At 44.4% G+C, this 23,874-nt stretch overlaps 1 protein-coding gene across 9 annotated transcripts in view; it reads left to right on the plus strand.

Moving 5' to 3' along the window:
* Slc39a14 (solute carrier family 39 member 14) overlaps positions 1-23,326 on the plus strand; it is a 57,449-nt gene extending 34,123 nt beyond the window's left edge. For 7 of the 9 annotated variants that reach the window (XM_008850416.3, XM_008850431.3, XM_029554767.1 and 4 more), the window contains 8 exons: positions 4,437-4,715; positions 7,752-7,938; positions 11,261-11,430; positions 14,086-14,208; positions 14,985-15,173; positions 15,296-15,503; positions 16,469-16,653; positions 19,614-23,326. In XM_008850416.3, coding sequence (XP_008848638.1) covers positions 4,452-4,715; positions 7,752-7,938; positions 11,261-11,430; positions 14,086-14,208; positions 14,985-15,173; positions 15,296-15,503; positions 16,469-16,653; positions 19,614-19,760 — 1,473 coding nt within the window. In that variant the 5' untranslated portion in view covers positions 4,437-4,451 and the 3' untranslated portion in view covers positions 19,761-23,326. Of the gene's footprint in view, positions 1-4,436; positions 4,716-7,751; positions 7,939-8,578; positions 8,749-11,260; positions 11,431-14,085; positions 14,209-14,984; positions 15,174-15,295; positions 15,504-16,468; positions 16,654-19,613 lie in introns of all 9 variants that reach the window. The other 2 variants (XM_029554768.1, XM_029554777.1) reach the window with 1 other exon arrangement.
* Positions 23,327-23,874: the final 548 nt, after the last annotated feature.

Consider the following 23,874-nt stretch of genomic DNA (forward strand, 5'->3'; position numbering starts at 1 on the left):
AAGTGGTAACAGTGCGGTGTTCTCTGCTTCTACAGCAGGAGCCCTATGACCACCTCTGACCATCGCTCCTCCTAGCTCTTGGGGCATCCCCAGCCCGATCGAGGGTAGCCACTGGGGCTGACAGAAATGGGCAGCCACGTGGGCAGGTGCCTACTGAGTTTTGTGGACTTTGCTCTGTATCTTCGTGCCAAACCCGCACTGGATGCCAGACTCGGGTATTGTTCTGACCTGGCTTCAGTTCATGAAAAATTCAGTTCTGATTTTGCAGCTGTGGATCATATTCCCTAACCTCTAGCCTCCTCCTTCCTTATCTATTAGATAGGAATATGTTCCCAGCTTCTTTTAAAGGAAACACTGGAAGCCAGGTGTGGAACCAGGCTGACTGCTGTTTATCATCTCTCCTTTCCCAGTTCCACCCCTCATACTCAGTGAAGAACATGCCATAGACAGTTCACAGTTGGTTGGGTGGATAACGCCTTCCCTCTGTCTTCCCGTTTTTGTGATAGAGTCTTCTTGTGAAGCCCAGGCTGGCCTTGAACTCCTGATCCTCCTACCTCCACCTCCCAAGCTGGGGTTGTAGGCATGTACTACCATGCCAGGCATAATCACTTCCTTTGGACAGTGAGTTTTAACCATTTTTGCCTAAAATCTACCCCACCTAGCATAATTTAATGTGCTTCCTGGTGGTGATTTGAAAGTACCAAGACACAAAGTAGCACTTTTTCAGACTGCCATTTGTATGGCTCCCGACAGTTGGATGAGCAACTTCATATTTGTGCTGAGAGTCCACGTTGGGAAAGCACCTTTGTATTTGAATAACTGAAGCCAGTGTTTGGTTGTTCAGCTAGGTAGTGCGCCCCCCCCCCCCCATGTGGGGGTCCCCGTTTGGGAAGCGCCTTTTTTTTTTAAAAACCTAAACCCTGGTTTTGTTTTTTCGCTTAGGTGGGCGCCCCCCCCCCCCCAATTCTCTTTCCTTGTTTTTTTCCTGTTGTCTTGCTGCCTTGCTATCACAGAGCCAGATTTTGAATGCTTTTTAGTTCAGATAATTAGCCAGGCCACCATCATAATGAAATTTTGACCATCATCCAATGAAGTGAGTACCAAATTCACAGATGCGAAAACTGAGGTAGTTGAGGCTAAGTAACTCGCCCAGTGCCTTTTCTCTTGTAAACAGTGTTGTGGAAATTCAGGCCACGTCTGTTTGGCGATAATGGCCCTGGTAAGCTGCCCTGGGTCATTCTGTAGTATCTCTGGTTAAGCAACTCACCCAAGATCACATTGCTTGTAAAGGGCAGGGTTCAGGCAGGCCAGTCCTAGCCACTCACATCCTGTTCCTTTGTCCAGAGATGGAGCAATGCCCAGTGAGGCATCTGGTGCTAGAGCCCCGGGAAGGAAACCATCAGGTGATTGAGTTCTTCCTGGGCTGGAGCAAGGAGCTCATTTTCATCCTGTGTTTGCTTATGTCACTAATTAAGTTATAATCACACTAAGGGAAATAAATGATTAACAGGAAAACCATAGCCAACTCTCATTTTTCTTTGTTCCTTCTCAGTTCTTTTTTAAAAAAAAATATTTTGTTTAGTCGGACGTGGTGGCGCACACCTTTAATCCCAGCACTCAGGAGGCAGAGGCAGGTGGATCTCTGTGAGTTCGAATCCAGCCTGGTCTGCATAGTGAGTTCCAGGCCAGCTGGGGCTACAGGGAGACCCTGTCTCAAAAAAAAAAATAAATTTATTTATTTTTATTTTTATGTGTATGCGTGTATTGCCTGCATGTAGGTAAGTGCCCCCGTGTTGTGCAATGCCCAAGGAGGACAGAAGCGGCTGTCGGATCCCCTGGAACTGGAGTTACGCACAGCTGTTAGCTGTCATGTGGGTGCTGGGATTCAAACCTGGGTCTTCTGCAAGAACAGTCTGTGTTCTTAACCACTGAGCCATCTCTCTAGACCCACCTTCTTGGTTCTTAATGGTGTTATGTAAATTTGCTTTTATTTAACAACTCACTTTTTATAGCTACATGATACTGCATAAAATTTATGTAGTTTACTTAGCACATTTCTGTGTATTTTTTAAAACTACATTGATTGGGGCTGGAGAGATGCCTCAGCAGTTAAGAACACTGTTCTTGCAGAAGACCCGGGTTCAAATCCCAGCACCCACATGGCAGCCAACAACTGTCCATAACTCCAGTTCCAGGGGATCTAATGGCCTCTTCTGTCTTCTGAGAGGTGCACTTACCTACATGCAGGCAATAACACGCATACACATAAAATAAAAATAATAAAATATTTTAAATTACATTGATTAGAGTAAATTCTAGAAATTTGGGGAAATTCTTAGTAAGTAAATTCTAGAAGTAAGGTAAATCCTGCTATTTAGTCTCATGGACGTGTGGTATTTGTATTTATTTTGCGATTTTTGGGCATAGAACCTAGGGCCTCGTGCACTTTAGGCAAACTTTCTACCACTGTTGCCAAGGTACTGTCAAATATAATTTGTTGTTTTAATAAGGATCAAAATGATATGTGCTCTCAATATTATAGACTAAATATTTTTAATTATTGATGGCATACATTTTTGCTGTTTTGTGATTATTTATTCTTTTTTTGTTTGTTTATTATTATTATTTTTTTGTCTTTTGAGTCAGGGTCTCCCTGTAGCCCCAGCTGACTTGGAACTTGCTATGTAGACCAGGCTGGCCTTGAACTCACAAAGATCCAAAGATCTCCCTGCCTCTGCCTCCCAAGTGCTGGGATTAAAGGTGTGTACTACCATGCTCATCCTATTTTGTGCTTTATCTCTTTCAGTCATAGTGTTATTTAAGCACCTTTTATTTTGGAGAGTTTCAGACATGCAGAAAAGCAGACTGAAGAGTCTTAACTACTAACCCATCTCTCCAGCCCCCTCTAAGGCCTTTTAAAATCATAACCTAATCATTGGTTTTTAAATTTTCTATTACATTAATTTTATTGGAGAGAGAGAGAGGGAGAGAGAGAGGAGAGTGTGTGTGTGTGTGTGTGTGTGTGTGTCCACCATGGCACCTCTGTGGAGGTCAAGGGACTTGAACCTTTGAACACAGGTCGTCAGACTTGACAGCAAGCACCTTTACCCACTGAGCCATCTCATAGTACAGTACCCGTGGAGGCCGGAAGAAGGCATCAGATCCCCTGGAACTGGAGTTTTAAAGGACAGGTATTAGCTGCCATGTGGATGCTGGGAGGTAACAAGATCAGGAAGAGCTCTTAGCCTGAATTCTCCATTTACTTCTGATTTTTGGTGCTGGGGATGGAACCTGGGGCCTATTACTTTGCCAAACACTGTACTGCTGAGCTAAATCTACCTCCTCTACCTGATTTCCATCCCCCTCCTTTTAACAGCATTTTTATTGGGGCTGGAGAGATGGCTCAGCAGTTAGGAGCCCTGGCTCTTCCTGCAGAGGATCTAGGTTTGGGTCCTAGTACCTATATGGCAGCTAACACCTCTCTGAAACTCCAGTTCAGGGCAGCCAACACCCTCTTATTCCTCCATGGGCATTGTATATGCTGGTACACTTACATGTAGGTAAAACCTTCAAATAAATAAAATAAATAAATGGCTAAAGAGATGGCTCAGTGGTTAATTGCACTGACTGCTCTTACAGAAGACCTGGGTTCAAATCCCAGCACCCACATGGCAGCTAACAACTGTCTGTAGCTCCAGTTCCAGGGGATCTGATGCCCTCTTCTGTTTTCCATGGGCATTGCACGACACAGGTACATTTATACATGGAGGTATAACACTCATACAATACATAAAATAAAAATTTTAAAGTTTTAAATAATATTTTTAAATGTTTTTGTTAGCATATATTATATATACTAATGGGTTTCATTATGACATTTAAATACATATATGTACATTTATTTGGATCATATTCATCCCCCATTACCCTTTTGTCCCCCTCTCATTGATCCCATCCCTCTTCCCAACTAGTCCCCTCTACTTCCGGTTTCCCTCCCTCCCTCTCTTCCTTCTTGTGGTGACTCAGTGAGTTTTATTAAGGTTATTTACAAAAGCATGGCACCTTACCAGTCACTAAACAACTGAAGAAAATGTCCCCACTCATACTCCCTCTTTGTCGTGCTGCTGTTGTTGTTGAACAGATTCCTATGTAGTCCATGTTGGTCTTGAACTCCTGTTCCTCCTGCCTGAACCTCCTGAGTGCTGGGATTACAGGCATGTGCTCCCATGCCTGGCTTGTCCTTTTTTCTGATTGTCATTTAAGGATTTCTCCAAAGCCAGGCAGAGCACGTAGAGCAGGAGGTGCAGTCAGACCTTTATGTTTACTGGGTCTGAAGGAAGGGAGCCTTCGTCCTTGACATGTGATTGGTGGTGGGTTGCTGGTTACTTGAAGGTAGGAGAGGCAAGGCCTAACCTTCCCCTGGCTTGCATTGGTAGGTGTGCCTGGACACCATGAAGATGCTGCGCCCAGCCCTCCCTAGCTGCTTCCTGTTAGCACTGCTTGGAATCTGGAGAACTGCTCCCCAGACTCACGCCTCATCTGCCTCTACAGTGCCTCTGAGTGCTACCTCTTTCCTGGATGATCTTATGCAGCGCTATGGTGAGGGTAACAGCCTCACCCTGTCACAGCTGAAGGCCCTGCTTAACCACCTGGATGTGGGAGTAGGCCGATATAATGTCACCCTGTTGGAGCAAGGACCGAGGAACCTCTCCACGGTAAGAGTCCCCTCTCAGTGCTATTGGGCAGACAGTGACTGAGCAGCTTGGTAAGAAGGGACAGGTCATCTCCCACCTCTCTTGGACTCAGAATAGTTTACATCTCCACTGGGACCTCCTGATCATCTATCTACATGGTATTGAAGCCCTTACAAAGGGATGAGAAGTAGGATCTCCAGCCCCCACCCCCCAGACTGTTGTTTGGAACTACACCTGGGTTACTTGGAAGCCACAGTGTCAGGACAGCATTTCCAATAGAGTTTACCATTTGCACAGTATACCAGGTGCACCCACAGTCCCTTCAGATTTGGGAGAAATTGTTTTAGGGGGTCCCACAAAAGTCCGTGGGGGACTAGGACTAGAACCCAGGGTTTTTGAGTGTTGGTTCTACATTCTTCCATATCATCTCTGCTACTCAGAGTCTAGGCTGTTTGTGACAACCCAATCAAAACCAGCCAGCAGAGTCTTATATGTATTTATTTAAAAATCTGGGTTTTTGGTGTGTTTTATTTTGTTTTTTGAGATAGGGTCTCCCGATAGCCCCAAAAGGAACATGCTGTGTAGACCAGGCTGACCTCAGTCTCACAGATATCCTCTTGGTTCTGCCTCCCTAGTGCTGGGATTAAAGGCATGTGTCACTATGCCTGGCTATATATCCATTCTGTCCCTCATACTGAGCATTGTGGGAAGTAGAGAAACATGAGTCACTGTTAAGGAGCTTATAGCCAAGATGGGGAGTTCAGCTTGATGAAATGAAAATGAAGCATCACATTTTTCAGGCTGGACCATAATTATGGGATTTAGAAATGAGACAAGGAGAGGAGTGTGCTGGATAGTCACAGGTTTGTGCATGAGGTGTCTTGGAGCCACACCCTGAGGGGTGAATAGACTGGAGTAAAAGTGGACAAGGGAACCATGTGGCATGAATGTAGAGATACCTGTGTGGCAGATGTCTGGCTGAGTATGTCAGGCATGCAGTTGGGTGAGAGGCAGCCTGGGCCCAGAGGACTTGCACATGAGCCTTAGAGTCTACAGCAGTGTTCAAGGGTCATCAGAGTGTAGCCCTTAATTGTTTTTTTAATTTTTAATTTAAAAAAAAAAATGTATGTTTAGCTGGGTGTGGTGGTGCACACCTGTAGTCCCAGCACTTGGGAGGCAGAGGCAGGCGGATCTCTGTGAGTTCACTGTCTCAAAAGACCAAAAAATAATAAAAATAATTTTTTTATTTTTTTTTTTTATATGTGTATGAGTGAGCGTATTGCCTGCATGTATGTGAGTGCACCCGTGTCATGCAATGCCTTGGAGGTCAGAAGAGGGCTTCGGATTTCCCTGGAACTGGATTTAAGGATGGTTCATAGCTGCCATGTAGGTGCTGGGGATCGAACCCAGGTCCTCTGCAAGAGCAGTCAGTACTCTTAACCGCTGAGCCATCTCTCCAGCCCCAGCCCTTAATCTTTATTGGTCTAAAAGTTTACATTGTCACCATGCCTGGAGGGATGTGTGACTTTCATAGGTAGATCTTGGTAAAAACCACACTCAGAAAAGGACAGGTTTATGTGTATAAAGCACAGTTACAAAAAGATAGTGCAGGGGCTGGAGAGGTAACTCAGCAGTTAAGAGAACTGGCTGCTCTTGTAGAGGACCTGGGTTCAATTCCTAGCACCTACATGGTGGCTAATAATCATCTGTAACTCCAGTTCCAGGGGAATCCAACGCTCTCTTCTGACCTCTACGGGCATTGTACAGCATGGGTACGTTTAATATACATGCAGGCAATACACTCATATATGTAAAATGCAAATAATTAAAATATTTTTAAAAAGAAAAGAAAAAGGTAGTGACTGCAGAGATGGCTTACTGAGTAAGAGCACTTGCCCTAAAAGCTTCAGGACCTGAGTTCGAATCCCTAGCACCCACATAAAAAGTACATTTGTAATCCCAGTGCTGTAAGGCATAGACTGGAAGATCTGGAGCTTGCTGGCGGCCAGCCTAGCTTCGGGTTCAGTGAGAGACCCTGTTTCAAGGGAATAAATAAGGTAGAGGGTGATAGAGAAAGACACCCATGTTCTTCTCTGGTTTCATACATGTGTGCATACACCACATACCTATACATGGGGGCAGGGGTGGTGGTGGCAGCATTTCCCAGGAATGATACGTAAGGCCTCCCAAGGTCATTGTCTGCTAACCAGCCCATGCTTGCTCTGTTTTCAGATTTGAATCTCTACATTCCTCCCTTACACTCTATCAGTAGTCGTATAAGGTCAAGGAAACTAACCCTCCCCAGGTGTTGGTACCACCTGATTAGATTCCACCTGGTTTCCGAAGAGCCCAACCCCCTGTGCATGCCAACACTCAAATAAAAATATCTATAATCTGCATTTTAACAGAGGAGTCCCTGGGCAATTATTGTCAAGTGCAGCCAAATTTGGTGTCTGGCTGGAGCTATGGGACTTTCATCTTCAGGTTTACAGATAGAATCCTGTTTTTCTGAAACTACACCCTGGTTACAGTGATTAGAATCTTGTTCCTTTTTTATTCCCCCAGTACCTGGATTGAGCCTAGGGCTGTGTTCATACTAGATAAGCACTCTACCACTGAACTATATTCCCAGCCCTCTGTTTAAATCTTTTTTTTTTTTTTCTTTCATTTTTAAGACAGGATCTCACAAAACTGCTTAGGTGGAGATTGAATTTGCTCTGTAACCCAGGCAGTTCATGAATTCCAGTCCCTCTGCCTCAGCTACCCAAGTAGCTGAGATGATGGTCCAGCTTGGAACCTGTTTGTTCCCAAAACCTCTTCCCGCAGCCATTTACAGTTGAGTGTGCTCAGCTCGTGGAGTGATGGTGGCTGATCTCAGATTACCCATCAGGCTTTCAAGTGTTGGGAGTTCCTTACTCTTGCCCTAGAGATAAGTCTCCAAATTCTCTGCATTTTGGCTATGTCCATTTTCTCTCGACCTCTTGGAGTGTTGCCCCTTGGCAGGTCAGGGCAGAGCTTTTTGTTTCTAAAAGTCTTTCCATTGCTCCTGGGTTTCAGTGCTTCAGTTCTGGAGACCTCTTTACAGCCCACAATTTCAGCGAGCGGACTCGGATCGGGAAGAGCGAGTTGCAGGAGTTTTGCCCCACCGTTCTCCAACAGCTGGATTCCCAGGCCTGCACCTCAGAAAACCAGGAAAATGAGGAAAACGAGCAGACGGAGGAGGGGAAGCCAAGTGCCATTGAAGGTGAGCAACAGAAAGAGGTAGGGGGGATAGAGCGATGGTAGCCCGATAATTGATGTGCACCAAACTCCTGCACTACATCACCAGACCCTGTGTAGGCTGGTTGGTGAGCACAGAGTTAGACCCAGACTAGCCTGTATATATGTTTTTGCTCACTCTGTTTTCATTAAGTCATAAGAGTGCCAACTTTTATGACCTGCCCTGACTACTTCAGAACCCCCACTCTCCAATACCTCCCCTCTAGCCAGAGTGGACTCACCTTGTCTCTGAATGAATACCACACCACCCAGTAGATCCTTGACTACCTTTCTGAAGTCATGTAGAGCCACCAAATGCCACTAGACCTAGCATATGCTGCCAGCATAACCCCTCATATTAACCAACTCATGGAATTTGTTCTTCCATGTTGGTCCTCCAGTCTCTTCATCTAAAAGGTAAGCTTCTTTTAGATAGCAGCCTTGACATTTAACTCGGAGGCTTCTCTCCAGCACCTAGCAAGAGATGGATTCATCAGACATTTCCTGAGGGGCTGCTGGGTCTCCGTGCGCCTAGATTCTCACCACCTGCCCCTCACCTCTACTCCAGCAGCAGGAGTGCCTGCCCTCAGTAATAGAGGGCCTCGTGTGTTCTTGTTTCTCCACAGTGTGGGGCTTTGGTTTCCTCAGTGTCTCACTGATTAACCTGGCCTCTCTCCTGGGAGTCCTCATCCTGCCCTGCACCGAGAAAGCGTTTTTCAGATATGTGCTCACTTACTTCATCGCCCTGTCCATTGGAACGCTGCTCTCTAACGCACTCTTCCAGCTCATCCCAGAGGTGCAGTAGAACAGGCGCGCGCATCCTCCCTCCTGGGCCACCCAATGGAGCCCTCCTCTAGCTGACATTCTTTCCCCATACTCTAAGGCACCCAACAACCACCACCTGACAAATGAACTTACCCTTCATATCAGGGGTCACTGATGACTTCCCTCACTCCTCTATTTACTCAGGTTGGCCTCTGGCCTCTTCAGGTCATGTCAGATGCAAGGCTTTTAGCTTTTGTACCCCCTCTTGAGAATCTCTTGACTCCATACCTGAGTCCCCCTTTATAGGAGACCATGGAGAACTTGTAGCTTATAGGCACTGTGAATACCTTTGGTGTGATGTGCCAGGCCCTGTATTCCAAGGGAAATTTAGGGCTATTCATGTATGGATCCTAATTGATCATGAGAGATGAAGCAGAAAGAAAGGAGCTTAAGAGTGGATGTTGTAGAATTGGCCTCAAAAGCGAGTGATCCTGGGGCTGTAGAGATGGCTCAGTGGTTAAGAGCACTGGGTGCTCTTCCAGAAGACTTGGGCTTGGTTCCCAGTACCCACATGGCAGCTAACAGCTGTCCTTAACTCCAGATTCCGAGGATCCAATGCCCTCTTCTGGCTCCTCGGGCATTGCACAACACAGGTGCACTTACATGCATGCAGGCAAAACACTCATACACATAAAATTTAAAAATAAAAATAAAGGGGCTAGAAAGATGGCGGTTAAGAGTACTGGCTGTTCAAGCCTGGTGTGGTGGCGCATGCCTTTAATCCCAGCACTCGGGAGGCAGAGGCAGGTGGGTCTCTGTGAGTTCAAGGCCAGCCTGGTCTACATAGTGAGTTCTAGGACAGCTGTGGCTACGGGGAGACCCTGTCTCAAAAAGACCAAAAAGAAAAAAAAAAAGGAATAGAAAGAAATTTTTTTAAAAAAGAATGATCCTGATATTAATTAGACCATCCTTTGTAGTATACAGGGCCAAATATAGTACAAATAAGCCAGCTGTGGTAGCTAATGCTGTAATCATGACACTTGGAAATCTGAGGCAGCAGGAGGATCACAACAAGTTCTAGGCCAGCTTGGGCAACTTCAAAAGACTGTCCCAAGAAAACCAAAACCAGAGCAAAACAAAATATACCTTGCATCTTGACATTTTCCTGATAGGCCTGGCTTCCTGATACCCCTATTTGATTGTTTTTAAATGTTTGGTAATTTTTAAAAATTGTTATCACTGAAGAGCTACAAAAATAAGGCCCAAGTTGACAGTCTACCCATCTTTTTAGCTCAGGCATATCTTGCTGTTGAAGGAGGTAATGTGTAGTTATATGATTGACCACTTTGCTGTGATTAAAGTTTTTGTAATAACTCACATCAAGCTGGGTGTGATGGTGCATTCCTTTAATCCCAGCAATAGGAGGCAGAAGAAGCAGTTCAAGGCCAGCCAGTGCTACATAGTGAGGCCCTATCAAAACAGCAAACATGTCAGGGCTTCCTAGCCTTCTCAACCAAAAGACTGACCCAGAAAAGCTTCCATGTGGGCTCTTATGCCCCACTTGTTCTTTTATCATAAGAGAAGAAATGACCTAAAGTTAGCTCCTGTGACAGTTTCCAAATCCCATGTGGATTTGGAACATCCTTCCTAAGGGAGGCCTCATCTTGGGCTATTTTTCAGCTCTGGCAATTGAATGTTAACTTTTTAAGGATTTGAAATGAAATGCCTCATTGCCTGTTTGAATGGAGCTGTCATCATTGTACACGTTCTGCCCTTTGGGTTACACTAGGATTGTCATCCTGGTACCCTTCTGTGCCCTTTCCTAGGCCCTGTACTTACAGACCAGAGTGTGTCTGTAAGTACACACTTGGAAATGGAAATCCTTGGAAAATGGATTTCAAATAATTTTTTGTGACAGCTTGATCTTGGAACTCTGCTTTCTACACTCGAGTCCCTTGCAACGGAAATGGAAACAGATAAGCCCAGCTGAGAAGCTCAGAGACTGAATTTTGTGAGCAGCAGGTCTTACTGTTCTGACATTCCCTCTGCTCTTCATGTGATGTTGTTGTATCTTGTGACACAAACCATCAGGTAGTGAGTGTCACATGTGCCTCTGTGACTTGGGTTAAATATGCAGAAGCAAAGCAAATGACATTGAATGTTCTCTTCCCATTTGCTTTTGTGTCCTCTTAAACAACCCTTGAGTCCAAAGCCTGCTGGGCTTGAGCACACAACATAGAGCAAGGAAACAGTGCCTTGCTCTGCATGCTAATCACACCAGGTGTGAAAGACCAGGCCACCTCAGGGGAGGGACAGGAGTCACAGAGTTCCAAGACCACAGCAAACCACTTCTCATTTCTCTGGCACTGATTGAAGGAAATTGCATCGAACTCGAATCACTAACAAATTTTCTATTTCTCTCTCCCTCCCCACTTGTCTCTGATTTCTGTTTTGTTTCCTTCGCTAATACCCACAACTCTCCTCTCCACCTTCTTTCCCCTTCATGGTGGTTGCCCTGCTCCCTGCTCTGGGTGGGCTGGCAGTATGGGGGTACGGTCTCCTCTGTGTCACCGTCATCTCCCTCTGCTCCCTCATGGGGGCCAGCGTGGTGCCCTTCATGAAGAAGACTTTTTACAAGAGGCTGCTGCTCTACTTCATAGCTCTGGCGATTGGAACCCTCTACTCCAACGCCCTCTTCCAGCTCATCCCCGAGGTATGGCAAGCTGCAGCACTCACACCAGAGCGTGCCCTGTCTCCTTAGGGACAGTGGGCACAGGGGGAGGACCCTCCATGTACATGGAAGGTATAGGAACTGGCCTCCAGGGTCCTTTCTGATTGGAAGACAAATTTAGGATATAGACAGGAGCTAGGAGAGGTTTAAGAGCCAGGTTTAAGTGCCGGGCAGGATGGCACATGCCTTTAATCCTAGTATTTGGGAGGCAGAAGCAGGCGCATCTCTGTGAGTTCCAGGCTAGCTGGGGCTACGGGGAGACTGTGTCTCAAAAAGACCACCCCCCACCACCACCAAAAAAAAAAAGAGTCAAGTTTAAATCCCATCTCCACCATCTCCAGATGGTGGCTAGCCATTCACCTCTCTGTTCTTTGTATAAAATGGGCCAAAAAAATAGGATTGACCCCCAAGGGAGTGCGAGCACCTCCTAAGTGTACTTTAGGCTTTTGGTATGGGGCTTTGCAGAGAAGTAGAAACACATCAACAGAATCTGTGGGTTTCAGTCAAACAAACTAACAAAAACAACTCAGTCAGCAGGGCGTTTGAGAAAGGAGAGTTCAAAGGAAATAGTTCCACATACATCCATGGCACCTTTGCCTACTAAATGAGAACGCCCTCCACTGAAGAGAAGGTAGCCTGGTATTTGGAAGGCTGGGTAGTCAGCCCTGGGAATGTTCCATCTGATTTGGTAAGAAAAAATCTCTTCACTAGACCTGTTAATTATAATAAGCACAAGGCATTTCGTTGTAGGTGGTCTGGCAGGCCTGAGCAAAGGCAAAAGAGGATGAGCAAAGGCAAAAGAGGATTCCACATGCTTCTGAGAACTCTGTTTTCCAAAGTGTTGTTTTGTGTTCTTAGTGAATCAGCTGTAGTATCTGTAACTGAGTCATATTTTATTCACAGAATCTGACCTGCACAGGAGGTCCCTACCCTAAGCCTAGGGTCCAGGTCTGATAATTCCCTAATCCATGCTTCTAAATCCTACCATGCCTCCTGGCTCTGTGGCAAGATGGGAAGCTGCCTCTTTTCTCTTTGCTTTTGCCTAGGCTATTCCTCTAGAGAGCTGACTTGAATGTTGTGCTTCTTTTGAACTTGACCTTATGTCTCTTAGAAGCCAGCTCTAAAGGGCTGACTGAATGGTAGCCCTCTATAAACCTAAAGGGAAAGCACCCACCCACCCTTCATTAGAATCAGCTTTTATCTTTGACCTGTCCAGAGAGAAATGGAGTCTATTTTTTGAGACAAAGTCTCACTATGTAGCCTTAAACTCACTGTCCTTCTGCCTCAGCCTCCTGGGTGCTGGGAATGGAGTTTCTTTGAGGCCTGTTTCCCATTAGGAAACAGAGGAGAGGGTCATTGGATACTTGGCACCATAAAGCAGGAACTGAACTTAAGATCAGTCCTCCTGGTTCCTACCCCTGTCCTTTCTCATCAGTGAATCCTGTTTTCTCCTTTATTTAATAAGTGAAGTTTCTAGGAAGAACTAAAAATAACATATTCCCTACACCAGTCTTTAAAAAAAATACTTGTATTATGTTTTTAAAGAGATGGAATCTAAAGCTGGGCGTAGTGGCACACACCTTTAATCCCAGCACTTGGGAGGCGGAGGCAGGCGGCTCTCTGTGAGTTCAAGGCCAGCCTGGTCTACATAGTGAGTTCCAGGACAGCTGGGGCTACAGGGAGACCCTGTCTGAAAAAGACCAAAAAAAAAAAAAAAAAAAAAAAAAAAAAAAGAGAGATGGAATCTTTGTTGTCCTGACTTGCCTCATATTCCTGGGCTCAAGTGGTCCTCCTACCTCATCCTCCTCAAAAGCTGGGACTTCAGGCATGTTTCACCATGTCTGGCTTCAAATGATCCCAAGATTGATGCCCACAGGGACATAGCCTGCTTTTTTGGTTTGTGGTCCCTGCTAGGTCTGTGGTCAGGAAGATGCTGCAATTCTTGCTGTGAAACTGGGGAATGGATTTCCCTTTTTTAGAAATCATAATTAAACCACTTCCCATTGTATTTATAGGCAGATCAGCCAGGGACACTAGTTGAGACAGAAACCAGACACAAGTGTCCTCCCTTTAAGTGTAGAATTTGATGATTGGGTGTTTATGAGACTAAATAATAACAGAAATTAAAACAGTCCTCATTAAAAGCAGAAAACCAAGCCAGGCCTGGCGGCTCATACCTATAATTCTGAGGTAGGAAGTTGAGTTTGAGGCTAGCCTGGGCTATAGAATGAGACCTTGTCTAAAAAAAGAAACAACAACAAAATAGAAAACCACCTACGGTATTATTCTTCCTGAGATTAAAGTCCTAAGGGCTGGAGATACAGCTCATTGGTAGAGTGCTTACCTAGCATGTATGCATGCAGGCCTAGGTCAAACCCCAGGACCAGGATGGGGGGTAGAAATCCGAAAGATGGTCTCTCTGTCTATCTTTTATGTCAGAAGAGAAATCCTAACCTATCTAAGCCAGTGCTAGCACATCAGGGCAACATCAAGGTTAGAGTTTGCTGGCAAGAGAGTGGGTAGACAGCAGAGTCCCCCAGACTCTCTTTCCTAGAGTGGAGAGAGTGGTAAACTGATGAGAGGGAGCAGTGGAGGCTTTTGTTTTCTTAAACACATTCTGTTTTCCTGGGTCCACAGGCTTTTGGGTTCAATCCCGTGGAAGATTACTATGTCTCCAAGTCTGCAGTGGTGTTTGGGGGTTTCTACCTTTTCTTTTTCACAGAGAAGATCTTGAAGATGCTCCTTAAGCAGAAAAATGAGGTGAGGCCCAGTTGTAAGTAAAGGAACTTCCAGAGAGACCTTGAGCCTCAAAAAATACTGATATAAGGGACTGGAGAGATGGCTCAGAGGTTAAGGGCACTGGCTGCTTTTGCAGAGGACTTGGGTTCAATTCCCGGCACCCACACGGCAGCCAACAACATCCGTAACATCAGTTCCTGGGGAATCCGATGCCCTGTTCTGGCCTCTGTGGGCTTTGCATGACAAAGTTGCACTTGTGTACATGCAGGCAAAACACTCATACACATAAAAAATGTAAATAAGTAAATAACTGATGTTGGCTGGTGAAAGGGCTCAGCGTGTAAAGGTGCTTACTATGTAAGCCTGACATTTTTGTCGATAGAGAAAGGCTTAATTATACACATCAGCATGTCTGAAATAAGATATCCAGGAACTGGTCTGACTGGTGTATGGTTCCTCTGGTGCCCGGCATGTGGTCACTGTCTGTCACTGAAGTGAATGTAGTGGCCGTCATGAAGAAGAAACTCTAAGTACTTAGAGTAGTTGCCACTTCACTGGACTGAGTGACACCCAGAGGCAACCACTTGGAGAGCTAATGTGAAGTCCTTGTTTTTGTGCATGGTGTAGCTGTATATAACAGCTTTCTCTATGTACCAGTGTGTGGCCAACCTGCTCAGTTTCTTTGGATGTAGGAATAAGATCTTCCCAGGGCTTGGAGTGGTCCTCCTGAGTAAGTGCTCTCTTAGGCTGGTGGTTTTGGTATGTCACACTGACCCCGCCCTCCATTTCCTGTCCAGCACCACCATGGACATAACCATTTTGCCTCTGAGACGCTTCCTTCCAAGAAAGACCAGGAGGAGGGGGTGACAGAGAAGCTGCAAAATGGGGATCTGGACCACATGATTCCTCAGCATTGCAACAGCGAGTTGGATGGCAAGGCCCCTAGCATGGACGAGAAGGTCATTGTGGGCTCGTTGTCCGTGCAGGTCAGTGCCATCAGCTGCTGGGGGTGCCTTTGAGAAGCTATGGCATGACCTTCATGAGCCACCTAGAAGGCCTGAGTCACCTTGTAGTCTTCTACAGCCCATAGAGATGTGCTTTCTCATAGGACCTACAGGCATCCCAGAGTGCCTGCTACTGGCTCAAAGGGGTCCGCTACTCTGATATTGGTACCCTGGCCTGGATGATCACCCTGAGTGATGGCCTTCACAATTTCATTGATGGTCTGGCCATTGGTGCCTCCTTCACTGTGTCTGTATTCCAAGGCATCAGCACGTCGGTGGCCATTCTCTGTGAGGAGTTCCCACATGAGCTGGGTGAGTGTGCATTTCCTGTCCCTCTGTGCCAGCTTCCCAGTTTTGTTCTGAGCTATCCTTTCCATCCCTTCATACCCCTGCCTCCCACCACCACACTGCTCATATAATTAACACATTGACGTCATCTGTATCCCATCTAACTACTGAACCGTAATAGTTGACTGGATCATGGCTTAGAATGATGGAGGTTTTTACAGAGAGATTTTTCTCCCATGAGTCTCAAATACTATGGATCAAGTTCTCCACCTGTATCGATAGTGTGGTGAATAATAGCACCTGCCTTTTAGAACCATCATGAGGAATGCAGGCAAACAAATGTTGAAAAGGACATACCAGGTGCCACACACTATTCTAAGTGCTCAGTAAAGGTTGTCCCTTATATCCTTTTCATCCTGGAGAGGCTGAAAGTCTGTTAAAGTATGGTGGGTGGATAAAGTAAGTGAGTCAGAGCTTAAGGGACTACTTAGTTTTATCAGGGAGACTAAGAAGCCTAGACTCAAATCAAGGTCCTGGCTTTGCCATTTATTGGCTTGTAACTAACTTCTCCCCCACTTAATTTTGTTTCCTAAATGTACCATCCATTATATAATAGTTAGGAGGAAGGGGAGTCTTTCTATTTCACCATCAGTTGAAAGAGAAATGAGGCCATTGATAGTTGGTCATCTGCTTTCCGAGTCCTGTGAATTATTTCCATCCTCTCAATGGGGTACAATAAGGCCATCACTAGTTGCTCAAGTATGCTCAAAATGCTGTGAGTTATTTTATTTCCAGCCCCTAGGCTGGGAGGCCAAGGCCAGAATTAGAAGATGGAAGTAGCTCTGAAACAGGAACATGAAGGTGGCTTCATCTTCGCATCAGCATTGAGACTGGGGCTGGGTAAAAACCCACACTTCATCCGTTGTTTAAGCACTCTGACTCATCAGTGTTCTGACGCAGCTTCCTTCCTGCTCTCTTCCCTGGTATAGGAGACTTCGTCATCCTGCTCAATGCTGGCATGAGCATCCAGCAGGCTCTCTTCTTCAACTTCCTGTCTGCCTGCTGTTGCTATGTGGGTCTGGCCTTTGGCATCCTGGCTGGCAGCCATTTTTCTCCCAACTGGATTTTTGCACTGGCTGGCGGAATGTTCTTGTATATTGCTCTGGCTGATATGGTAAGTGTTGTTAAGTGTGCCCTAGGCAGAACTGGGCCAGATTATTATACCGTACAGGACAGCTAAGATTTATTTGTTTATTTATTATTTATTTGTTATGCTGTCTTATATAAGTCAAAGGACAACTTGTGGAAGTCAGTTCTCTTTCCCAGGGTTCCCGCTTGGCAGCTAGCACCATCTTGAGAACAGGGTCTTATTGTGCATCTCTGGCTGACCTGGAACTCACAGAGATCCATGCTGCCTCGAAAGTGCTGGGATTAAAGACATGTGCCACCACGCCCAGTTTAGGATTTAGTTTTTTGGGTTTTTTTGCTTTTCTTTTTGTTGTTTTGTTTTAGTCTTTTTGCAACAGAGTCTCCCTGTAACCCCAACTGGCCTGGAACTCACTATGTAGATCAGGCTGGCCTTGAACTCACAGAGATCTGCCTACTTCTGCCTCCCAAGTGCTGGGACTATAGGCATGAGCCACCATGCCCAACTTATGATTTAGTTTTTAAGAACAGCTTTAATGAGATGTCTTTCATATACCACACAATTCGCTGATTTAAGATGTAACTATTCAATAGTTTTGAAGGAGGCATTAGCATTTGTTTGTTGTTTGTTTGGACTGGGTCTCTAGCCCTGGCTAGCCTTGAATTCATTGCAGTCTTTCTGCCTCAGCTTCCTGGTTGCTGGGCTTGGCTTATTGGTGTGAACTACCACACCCAGCAAGGCGTTAGGTTTTAAAGAAAGAAGTGTCATGTCTCTGTTAGCATGTCATTAAAGAAAATAATTATACTTAGCCCGGGATTGTTACATTTTATAGTATATGTAGACCAAAAGAAGGAGTGAAAGAAAAGGAAGGAACATTATCCATAATCTTTCTACCACAAAATAACAGTGACAGCATTATGGGGCTGGAGAGGTGACTCAGCGGTTAAGAGCACTGGCTGCTCTTGCAGAAGCCCCACATGATGGCTCACAACCATCTGGAACCCAGTTTCACATGATCTAATGCCCTCTTCTGGCCTCTGTGGGCATAGCATACACATGGTATACACATATACATGCAGACAAAATACTTATACACATAAAATAAATATTTCTAAATAAACTAACAACATGTCCTTGGGCATGTTATTTAAAACAATGGGCATGTCCTTGAGGGATGCATTACCTCTGTACATCTGTTTTAAAATACTGTAATCACTTGGATGAACGATTTTATGTCCTGATTTCTTTTTCCTCAATATACCATAGACATCATAGGATATTCCTTGGCAATCATTTGATAAAAATATATAAGATGAGGTGTCCTTGGTGCCTTCTTCTCAACTTCCAGAATAAGAACTACTGGCATAGTTTTTGACTTTTGTGTGTATGTCAAACTAGGCATATGCTCTACCACTGAGCCTTTTTCTGGCCTCTGCAGACAACTGCACTCATGTGTATAAATACACAAGTACACATAGGTAAAAATAAAATCTTGTGGCTGGAGAGATGGCTCAGCAGTGTTCTGTTGTTAGCACCCATGTGGTAGTTCATTACCAGCTGTAACTACAGTTCCAGGGGACTCTGCCTCCTTCTGGTCTCTGTAGACACTAATCACACACAGGGTGCACATACATCTAAGCAAGCAAAACCTTCATACATATAAAATAAAAATCAATCTTTAAAAATAAGATACTTAAAAATTTTTTTAATGTCTTTGAGGAAAGCATTTACCACCATCAAGCCATACCCCTGGAAACTCTTTTTTTTTTTTTTTCCATTCTTCTCTTGTGGGGAAGCATGCCTCATGACTTGAATATATTTTGGCTTGATAATCTCATAATTGTCACCTGCCTCTGTTGGCTTAGTAATATGAGGCCTTGAATCGTAGCCATCTTGTAGCTCCTTTTTTGGTCTCTTTATACAACTGATAGAGTTCTCAAAGAACTGATGAAGATATTTTGGTAATGAAAAGATCTTTTCAAGTGTTTGTTTTTCTTCTTTCTGGCTTGCTTTCTTTTTTTTCCCCCCTTTTTTGTGCATATAGCTAGCATACCATGTCTTATTTTGGAGTTCAGCATAGAAGGTGAGATCAAGTGTTTTTTTAAGTATTTTTAAAAATATTTTATTTATTATTTTTATTTTGTGTGTATGGATGAATTGTCTACATGTATGTAAGTGCAGCCATGTCATGCAGTACCCACAGTGTTCAGAAGAGGGCATCAGATCTTCTGGAACTGGAGTTACTAATGGTTGTTAGCCACTGTGTGGGTGCTAGGAATGGAACTCAGGTCCTCTATAAGAGTAACCAGTTCTCTTAACCGCTGAGCCATCTCTCCAGCCCCAACATCAAATGTTTTTAAAGTCTACAATAAAAAATTTATTTTTTTAAAATCAAAGCTTATTTATCTCAGCCAACATTTGAACACCTGAGGCCACAGGTATGCATGTGTTCCATACTTGATGAAGGGTAAGCATCTTCACATGTTCAGTACTTCACATGTTCAGTAAGTCAAGGTAAGTACCTTCACAAGACTATAACAATCTAGTTATACCTGTGGTATTACTTTTTTCTGACACCCAAGTTGCAGTAGCTGCTTTTGCATAGCTGTGAGTAAAATGCCTGACAAAAACAATTTAAGGAAGGAACAGTTTATTTTGGCTCACAGTTTCAGAGGGTTCATTCCACGATTGCTCGGCCCCATGCAGTTGAGCAGAACATCATGGCAGAGGAAAGTGTGGCAGAGAATAGGAAGCAGAGAGCTTAGGTAATATATCCCTCAAAGACATGACCTCCAATGACCTACTTTCTCCAGCTAAGCTCTACCTCCCATAGTCTCCAGAACCTCAGGAAACGCACCTTCACTGGGAACCAGGCATCTAAACCTGTCAGGACCATTTCAGATCCAAACCATAACATGTCCCATTGCCCTGATGGACAAGATGATGAAACCAAAAGCAACTATCTTGTTTTTTCTCTCCTTTCTCAGTTCCCTGAGATGAACGAGGTCTGTCGAGAAGATGAAAGGAAGGGTACCTTCTTGGTCCCCTTTGTTATCCAGAATCTTGGCCTCCTAACAGGCTTCACCATCATGCTGGTTCTCACTATGTATTCAGGACAGATCCAGATTGGGTAGGACCTTGCTGGGAGCCAGTGGAATGGCACATCGGGCTCTGGGCTGCCTGGTCCCTGGCCTGAGGACTCAGCATCCACAAAGCACCATGGAAAAGGCAGTTCTTTAAAAACTGGCACAGACTTCCCGCCTGCATTCAGATGTCAGCTGTTTTAAACTACTCTTTCCTAGGAAGAAGCCGCCCTGGTAACTGTTCTCTAGGCAGTTCCTCAAACCCTTTCCCCACCCTCTTCCACACAGTGATTCTGGAACTGAAATGCCATGTGCAGGACAAGTCTCCCTTTTCCTCTGGTCACCCTCGTCTCTTTCTCTTGAAATCAGCCCTAAGAGATGTTGAATCTTTTATGATGTTAAAAAAAAAAAAATTTCAGAGGTCATGGTTCATTTAGAAACATCAGGGTAACATCCTACTTTGGGGCCTGTGATTCTAAATGTGTACCCTGGTCTTTAAGCTGGTTCTTCTTGACACCGTTCTTGTGTTCTTGTAGCAAAAGGGCAAGAGACAGGAATCCCTCCCGTTTTTTATTTTCAGAGTCTGTCCAAAAGAAGACTGATGGTCCCAGCAGATGAGTAGGGCAGGTAGAGACAGGGAGGAAGTACAACCAGTGATGTCTTGTCTCCTCAGTGCTCCTTGGTTTCCATTTAGATGGCAGATACTGCTAGTGGGCAGTACCTATATCATGTAACCTGCCAGGTGAGCCAGTAGGTTGCATAGACCACCTCTTTCAGATTAACACTGACAGAATGGAGGGGCAGGAGGCCTGCAAGAAATCAGTTGGTTTGCAGTGATTCGCACATCCTCTCTCAGCTCCCTTTTTCTAGATAACTTTAGGTGCCTCACTAGGAGCACATTCTCAGCACATTTAAGATGTTTGTAATAGTGGAGAAACTGCACAAATTTACCTCCCCTGGTCAAGACTTCTGCCAAGTGGAAGCTGACTTATAGAATCGGAATACATTTATGTTTCACTGTGACAAAGGTAATCAGAAGTGGAATTGGTAGCAAGCAAAACTCAGAACTTGCTAATTGCAGAAATAAAAGTTGAATACCAGGGGACTCTGGACCATGAGCTCAAACATTCAGGTCTGGCCACTGTAGACATCATGATTGCCCATGGGTTCAAAGGGCACTGTCTAGCTCCAGTTCCTCCCTGGCCCCAGACAACAAGATTGAATCCTGAACTGAACCAAGTATAAATTGCTTTTATTCTTTCCAGAAAGCCAATGGGTATGCTTGTCTTTAACACTATAGGCCAGCCTCAGGCACTGTGGAACCCCTTCCTCACAGCCCTGCCTTCCAGGGGAGCCAATCTCCAGGTTCACTAGGTGAATTAATTAATTTATTATTATCATATTGATAATGTGGATTCCTTAGCCACTTTGGGGAGCCTATCTCTCCTAGAGCCTTTGTTAGTGGTGCCCACAGTCAGAGCCCAGGGGCCGTGTCACATGACTGACAAAGAATATTTCATTGCCAACGCCTGAGTTTTTCTGTTTTTGCCACAGAAAAACTGTCCACTGTTAGAAATTAAGAACAGCATCTATTTTTTTCCCCCTTCTTTTTGGAGAAACATCCCTCAAACCAGGAATATTCCTAAGAAGAAGACACCTCAGATAGCTGCTGGTGACACTTGCTCAGTTTCTCTCCTGATCTTGGCCTTGGGTGGATTTGAGAACAGACAGAAGGAGGAAGAAACTTCAGTAGTCAAGGTCTAGATCGAATGTCAGGATTACCAGTTTTACCAAAGAACCAATTCCTTGAATGTCAGAAGCTGACTTTTTATATTATCGCTTATCATCGTCATTGTTGTTATTGTTTGAAAATTATTCTTTGTCTTTGCTGTTTTATTTTTCCTCAAACTGCTTTCAGGAGTTAGCAGAAAATGACACTCAAAATTTAAGGCTCAGGCCCGGTGTGGTGGCACATGCTTTTAATCCCAGCACTCTTTTAATCCCAGCAAAAAATAAATAAATTTAAGGCTCAGCCAGGTGTGGTCAGGGGCATCTATAATCCCAGCTTTTGAGAGGTGAGGTCAGGAGGATCAAGTTTGATACCAACCTGGGCTGCATAGTGAGTTTCAGGCCAGCATGGGCTACGTAGAGACCTTGTCTCAACAGGACAAAATACAAATAAAAATGTAAAATTTAAGACTCTAGGACTTAGGGTATGACTCAGCGGGAGAGCTCTTGCTTGGTATGTTTGAGGCCCTAAGTTTCATTCCTACCTAGTACCACCACTACCTAAAAAAAAAAAAAAAAATAGCTGGGCATGGTGGCACACACCTTTAATCCCAGCACTTGGGAGGCAGAGGCAGGTGGATCTCTGTAAATTCAAGGCCACCCTGGTCCACATAGTGACTTCCAGGACAGCTGGGGATACAGGGAGACCCTGTCTCAAAACAAAAACAAAATGAAAAAATAAGTAAAAGTGGGAGATTTGACTTTACCTAGCTTACATTGTTGTATTACAATTTTAATTTTATCATTCGCTATAGATCCTGTCATTCCTTAAAAACACCCTTTGTCGGCCGGGCGTGGTGGCACATGCCTTTAATCCCAGCACTTGGGAGGCAGAGGCAGGCAGATCTCTGAGTTCACGGCCAGCCTGGCCTACATAGTGAGTTCCAGGACAGCTGGGGCTACAGGGAGACCCTGTCTCAAAAAGACCAAAAAAACAAAAACAACAACAACAAAAAAAAACCTTTGGGTTATAATAGAATAATGAATTTAGAAGACCTTAAAAATGTTAATAGTGAACAAATTGAGAAGCATTTAAAATAGAGTGCTTGCCTGTTCTGTCACTTCACATGAACTTGAGAACTTTCTGTGCAGACAGACAGCTGCCTTAAACGGAGATCCCGGAACTGCTTTGGTGCAGAGGGCGAGCCCCAGTCAAAGCTTAGGTAGGATGGGAGTAGAGATGTTCCAATAAGTTCCACTGGCAACAGATTGGCCTCATGAACTGAAATGTGGCAACTGCTCTTTAGACTTATAAGTGTTGAAGTTGCTGTTTTAAGCATTTGTACATGCTAGAAGTCTAAGAGGTGATCAGTTGTTTAATGGACCCTTCTCACCTGGTATTACCACTTGCAAGCTCTCTCTCTCTCTCTCTCTCTCTCTCTCTCTCTCATTAGTACTAGCAGGGAAATCATGCTCCCTTAGCCAGGAACAGAATTCTGCCACCATCTCGCTCCTAACCTGCCTCTGTCCTTGCCCCTCAAAGTTTTTAGTGTCTATGTGTCAGCTGGGAGCCATTTTTCAGTAGTCCTTCTTTACCCTGGGCTTTTAAAAGATGTCTCTATCTGGGTAGCCTAAGATCCATTTCTTTAGTAAGTCCTCTTCCAAAGAGATGCTGATATGCTGGAAATCTGCTTTAAAGAAAAAAATGATTTTTACAAAGAAGTTTTTATTCCCATTTCCCTTTACAGTTCTGCAGTTCCATCACAGTATTTTTTTTAAATAACTCAGGTGTTATGAAAAGAACTAGAAAACAAAATAATTTATGTCATGTGGACTGTAAATGTTTTATTTGTAAACTTCTATAAATAAAGCTATATTCTGTAATGGTTCGAAAGCCCACGTGTGTTCTTTGGCAGTAAAATTTGGGGTGTAATGAAAACTCTTGGACACAAGGTGGCGACTGTGTGCTTCTTAACATAGGTTTGCTTCAGCAGGTCCAGTTTATATTTTTACTATGGGAATTTAGAAGGGACTTTATAGGTCACATAATATGGTCATTTTAAAAATGATTTGCAGGCCTGGCATGGTAATGAATTCTTTTAATCGCAGCACCCAGGGGCAGAGGCAAACAGATGCAGACCTCTTTGAGTTCAAGACCAGCCTGGTCTGCATAGTGAGACCCTGTCTCAAAAAAAAAAAAAAAAAAAAAAAGGATTAGCATTGGGATAAGCTCAGTGTTTGAGGCCCTGGAAAGAGTAAATATTTCCTATAGAACTTTCCTTGGGTTGCATGACAAAAGAATTGCTATGTTTCTTACAGCTTTGGGGCTAGGAGATATCACTCACTGATAGAACACTTGCCCAGGATGCCTGAGGCCCTGGGTTTGAACTGTTATTTATTTTTTTCTTTTTTTAAATATTTTATTTATTGTTTTATG

The sequence above is a fragment of the Nannospalax galili genome, unplaced genomic scaffold, assembly GCF_000622305.1.
Source record: "Nannospalax galili isolate Female #2095 unplaced genomic scaffold, S.galili_v1.0 scaffold291, whole genome shotgun sequence".
Taxonomy (NCBI): domain Eukaryota; kingdom Metazoa; phylum Chordata; class Mammalia; order Rodentia; family Spalacidae; genus Nannospalax; species Nannospalax galili.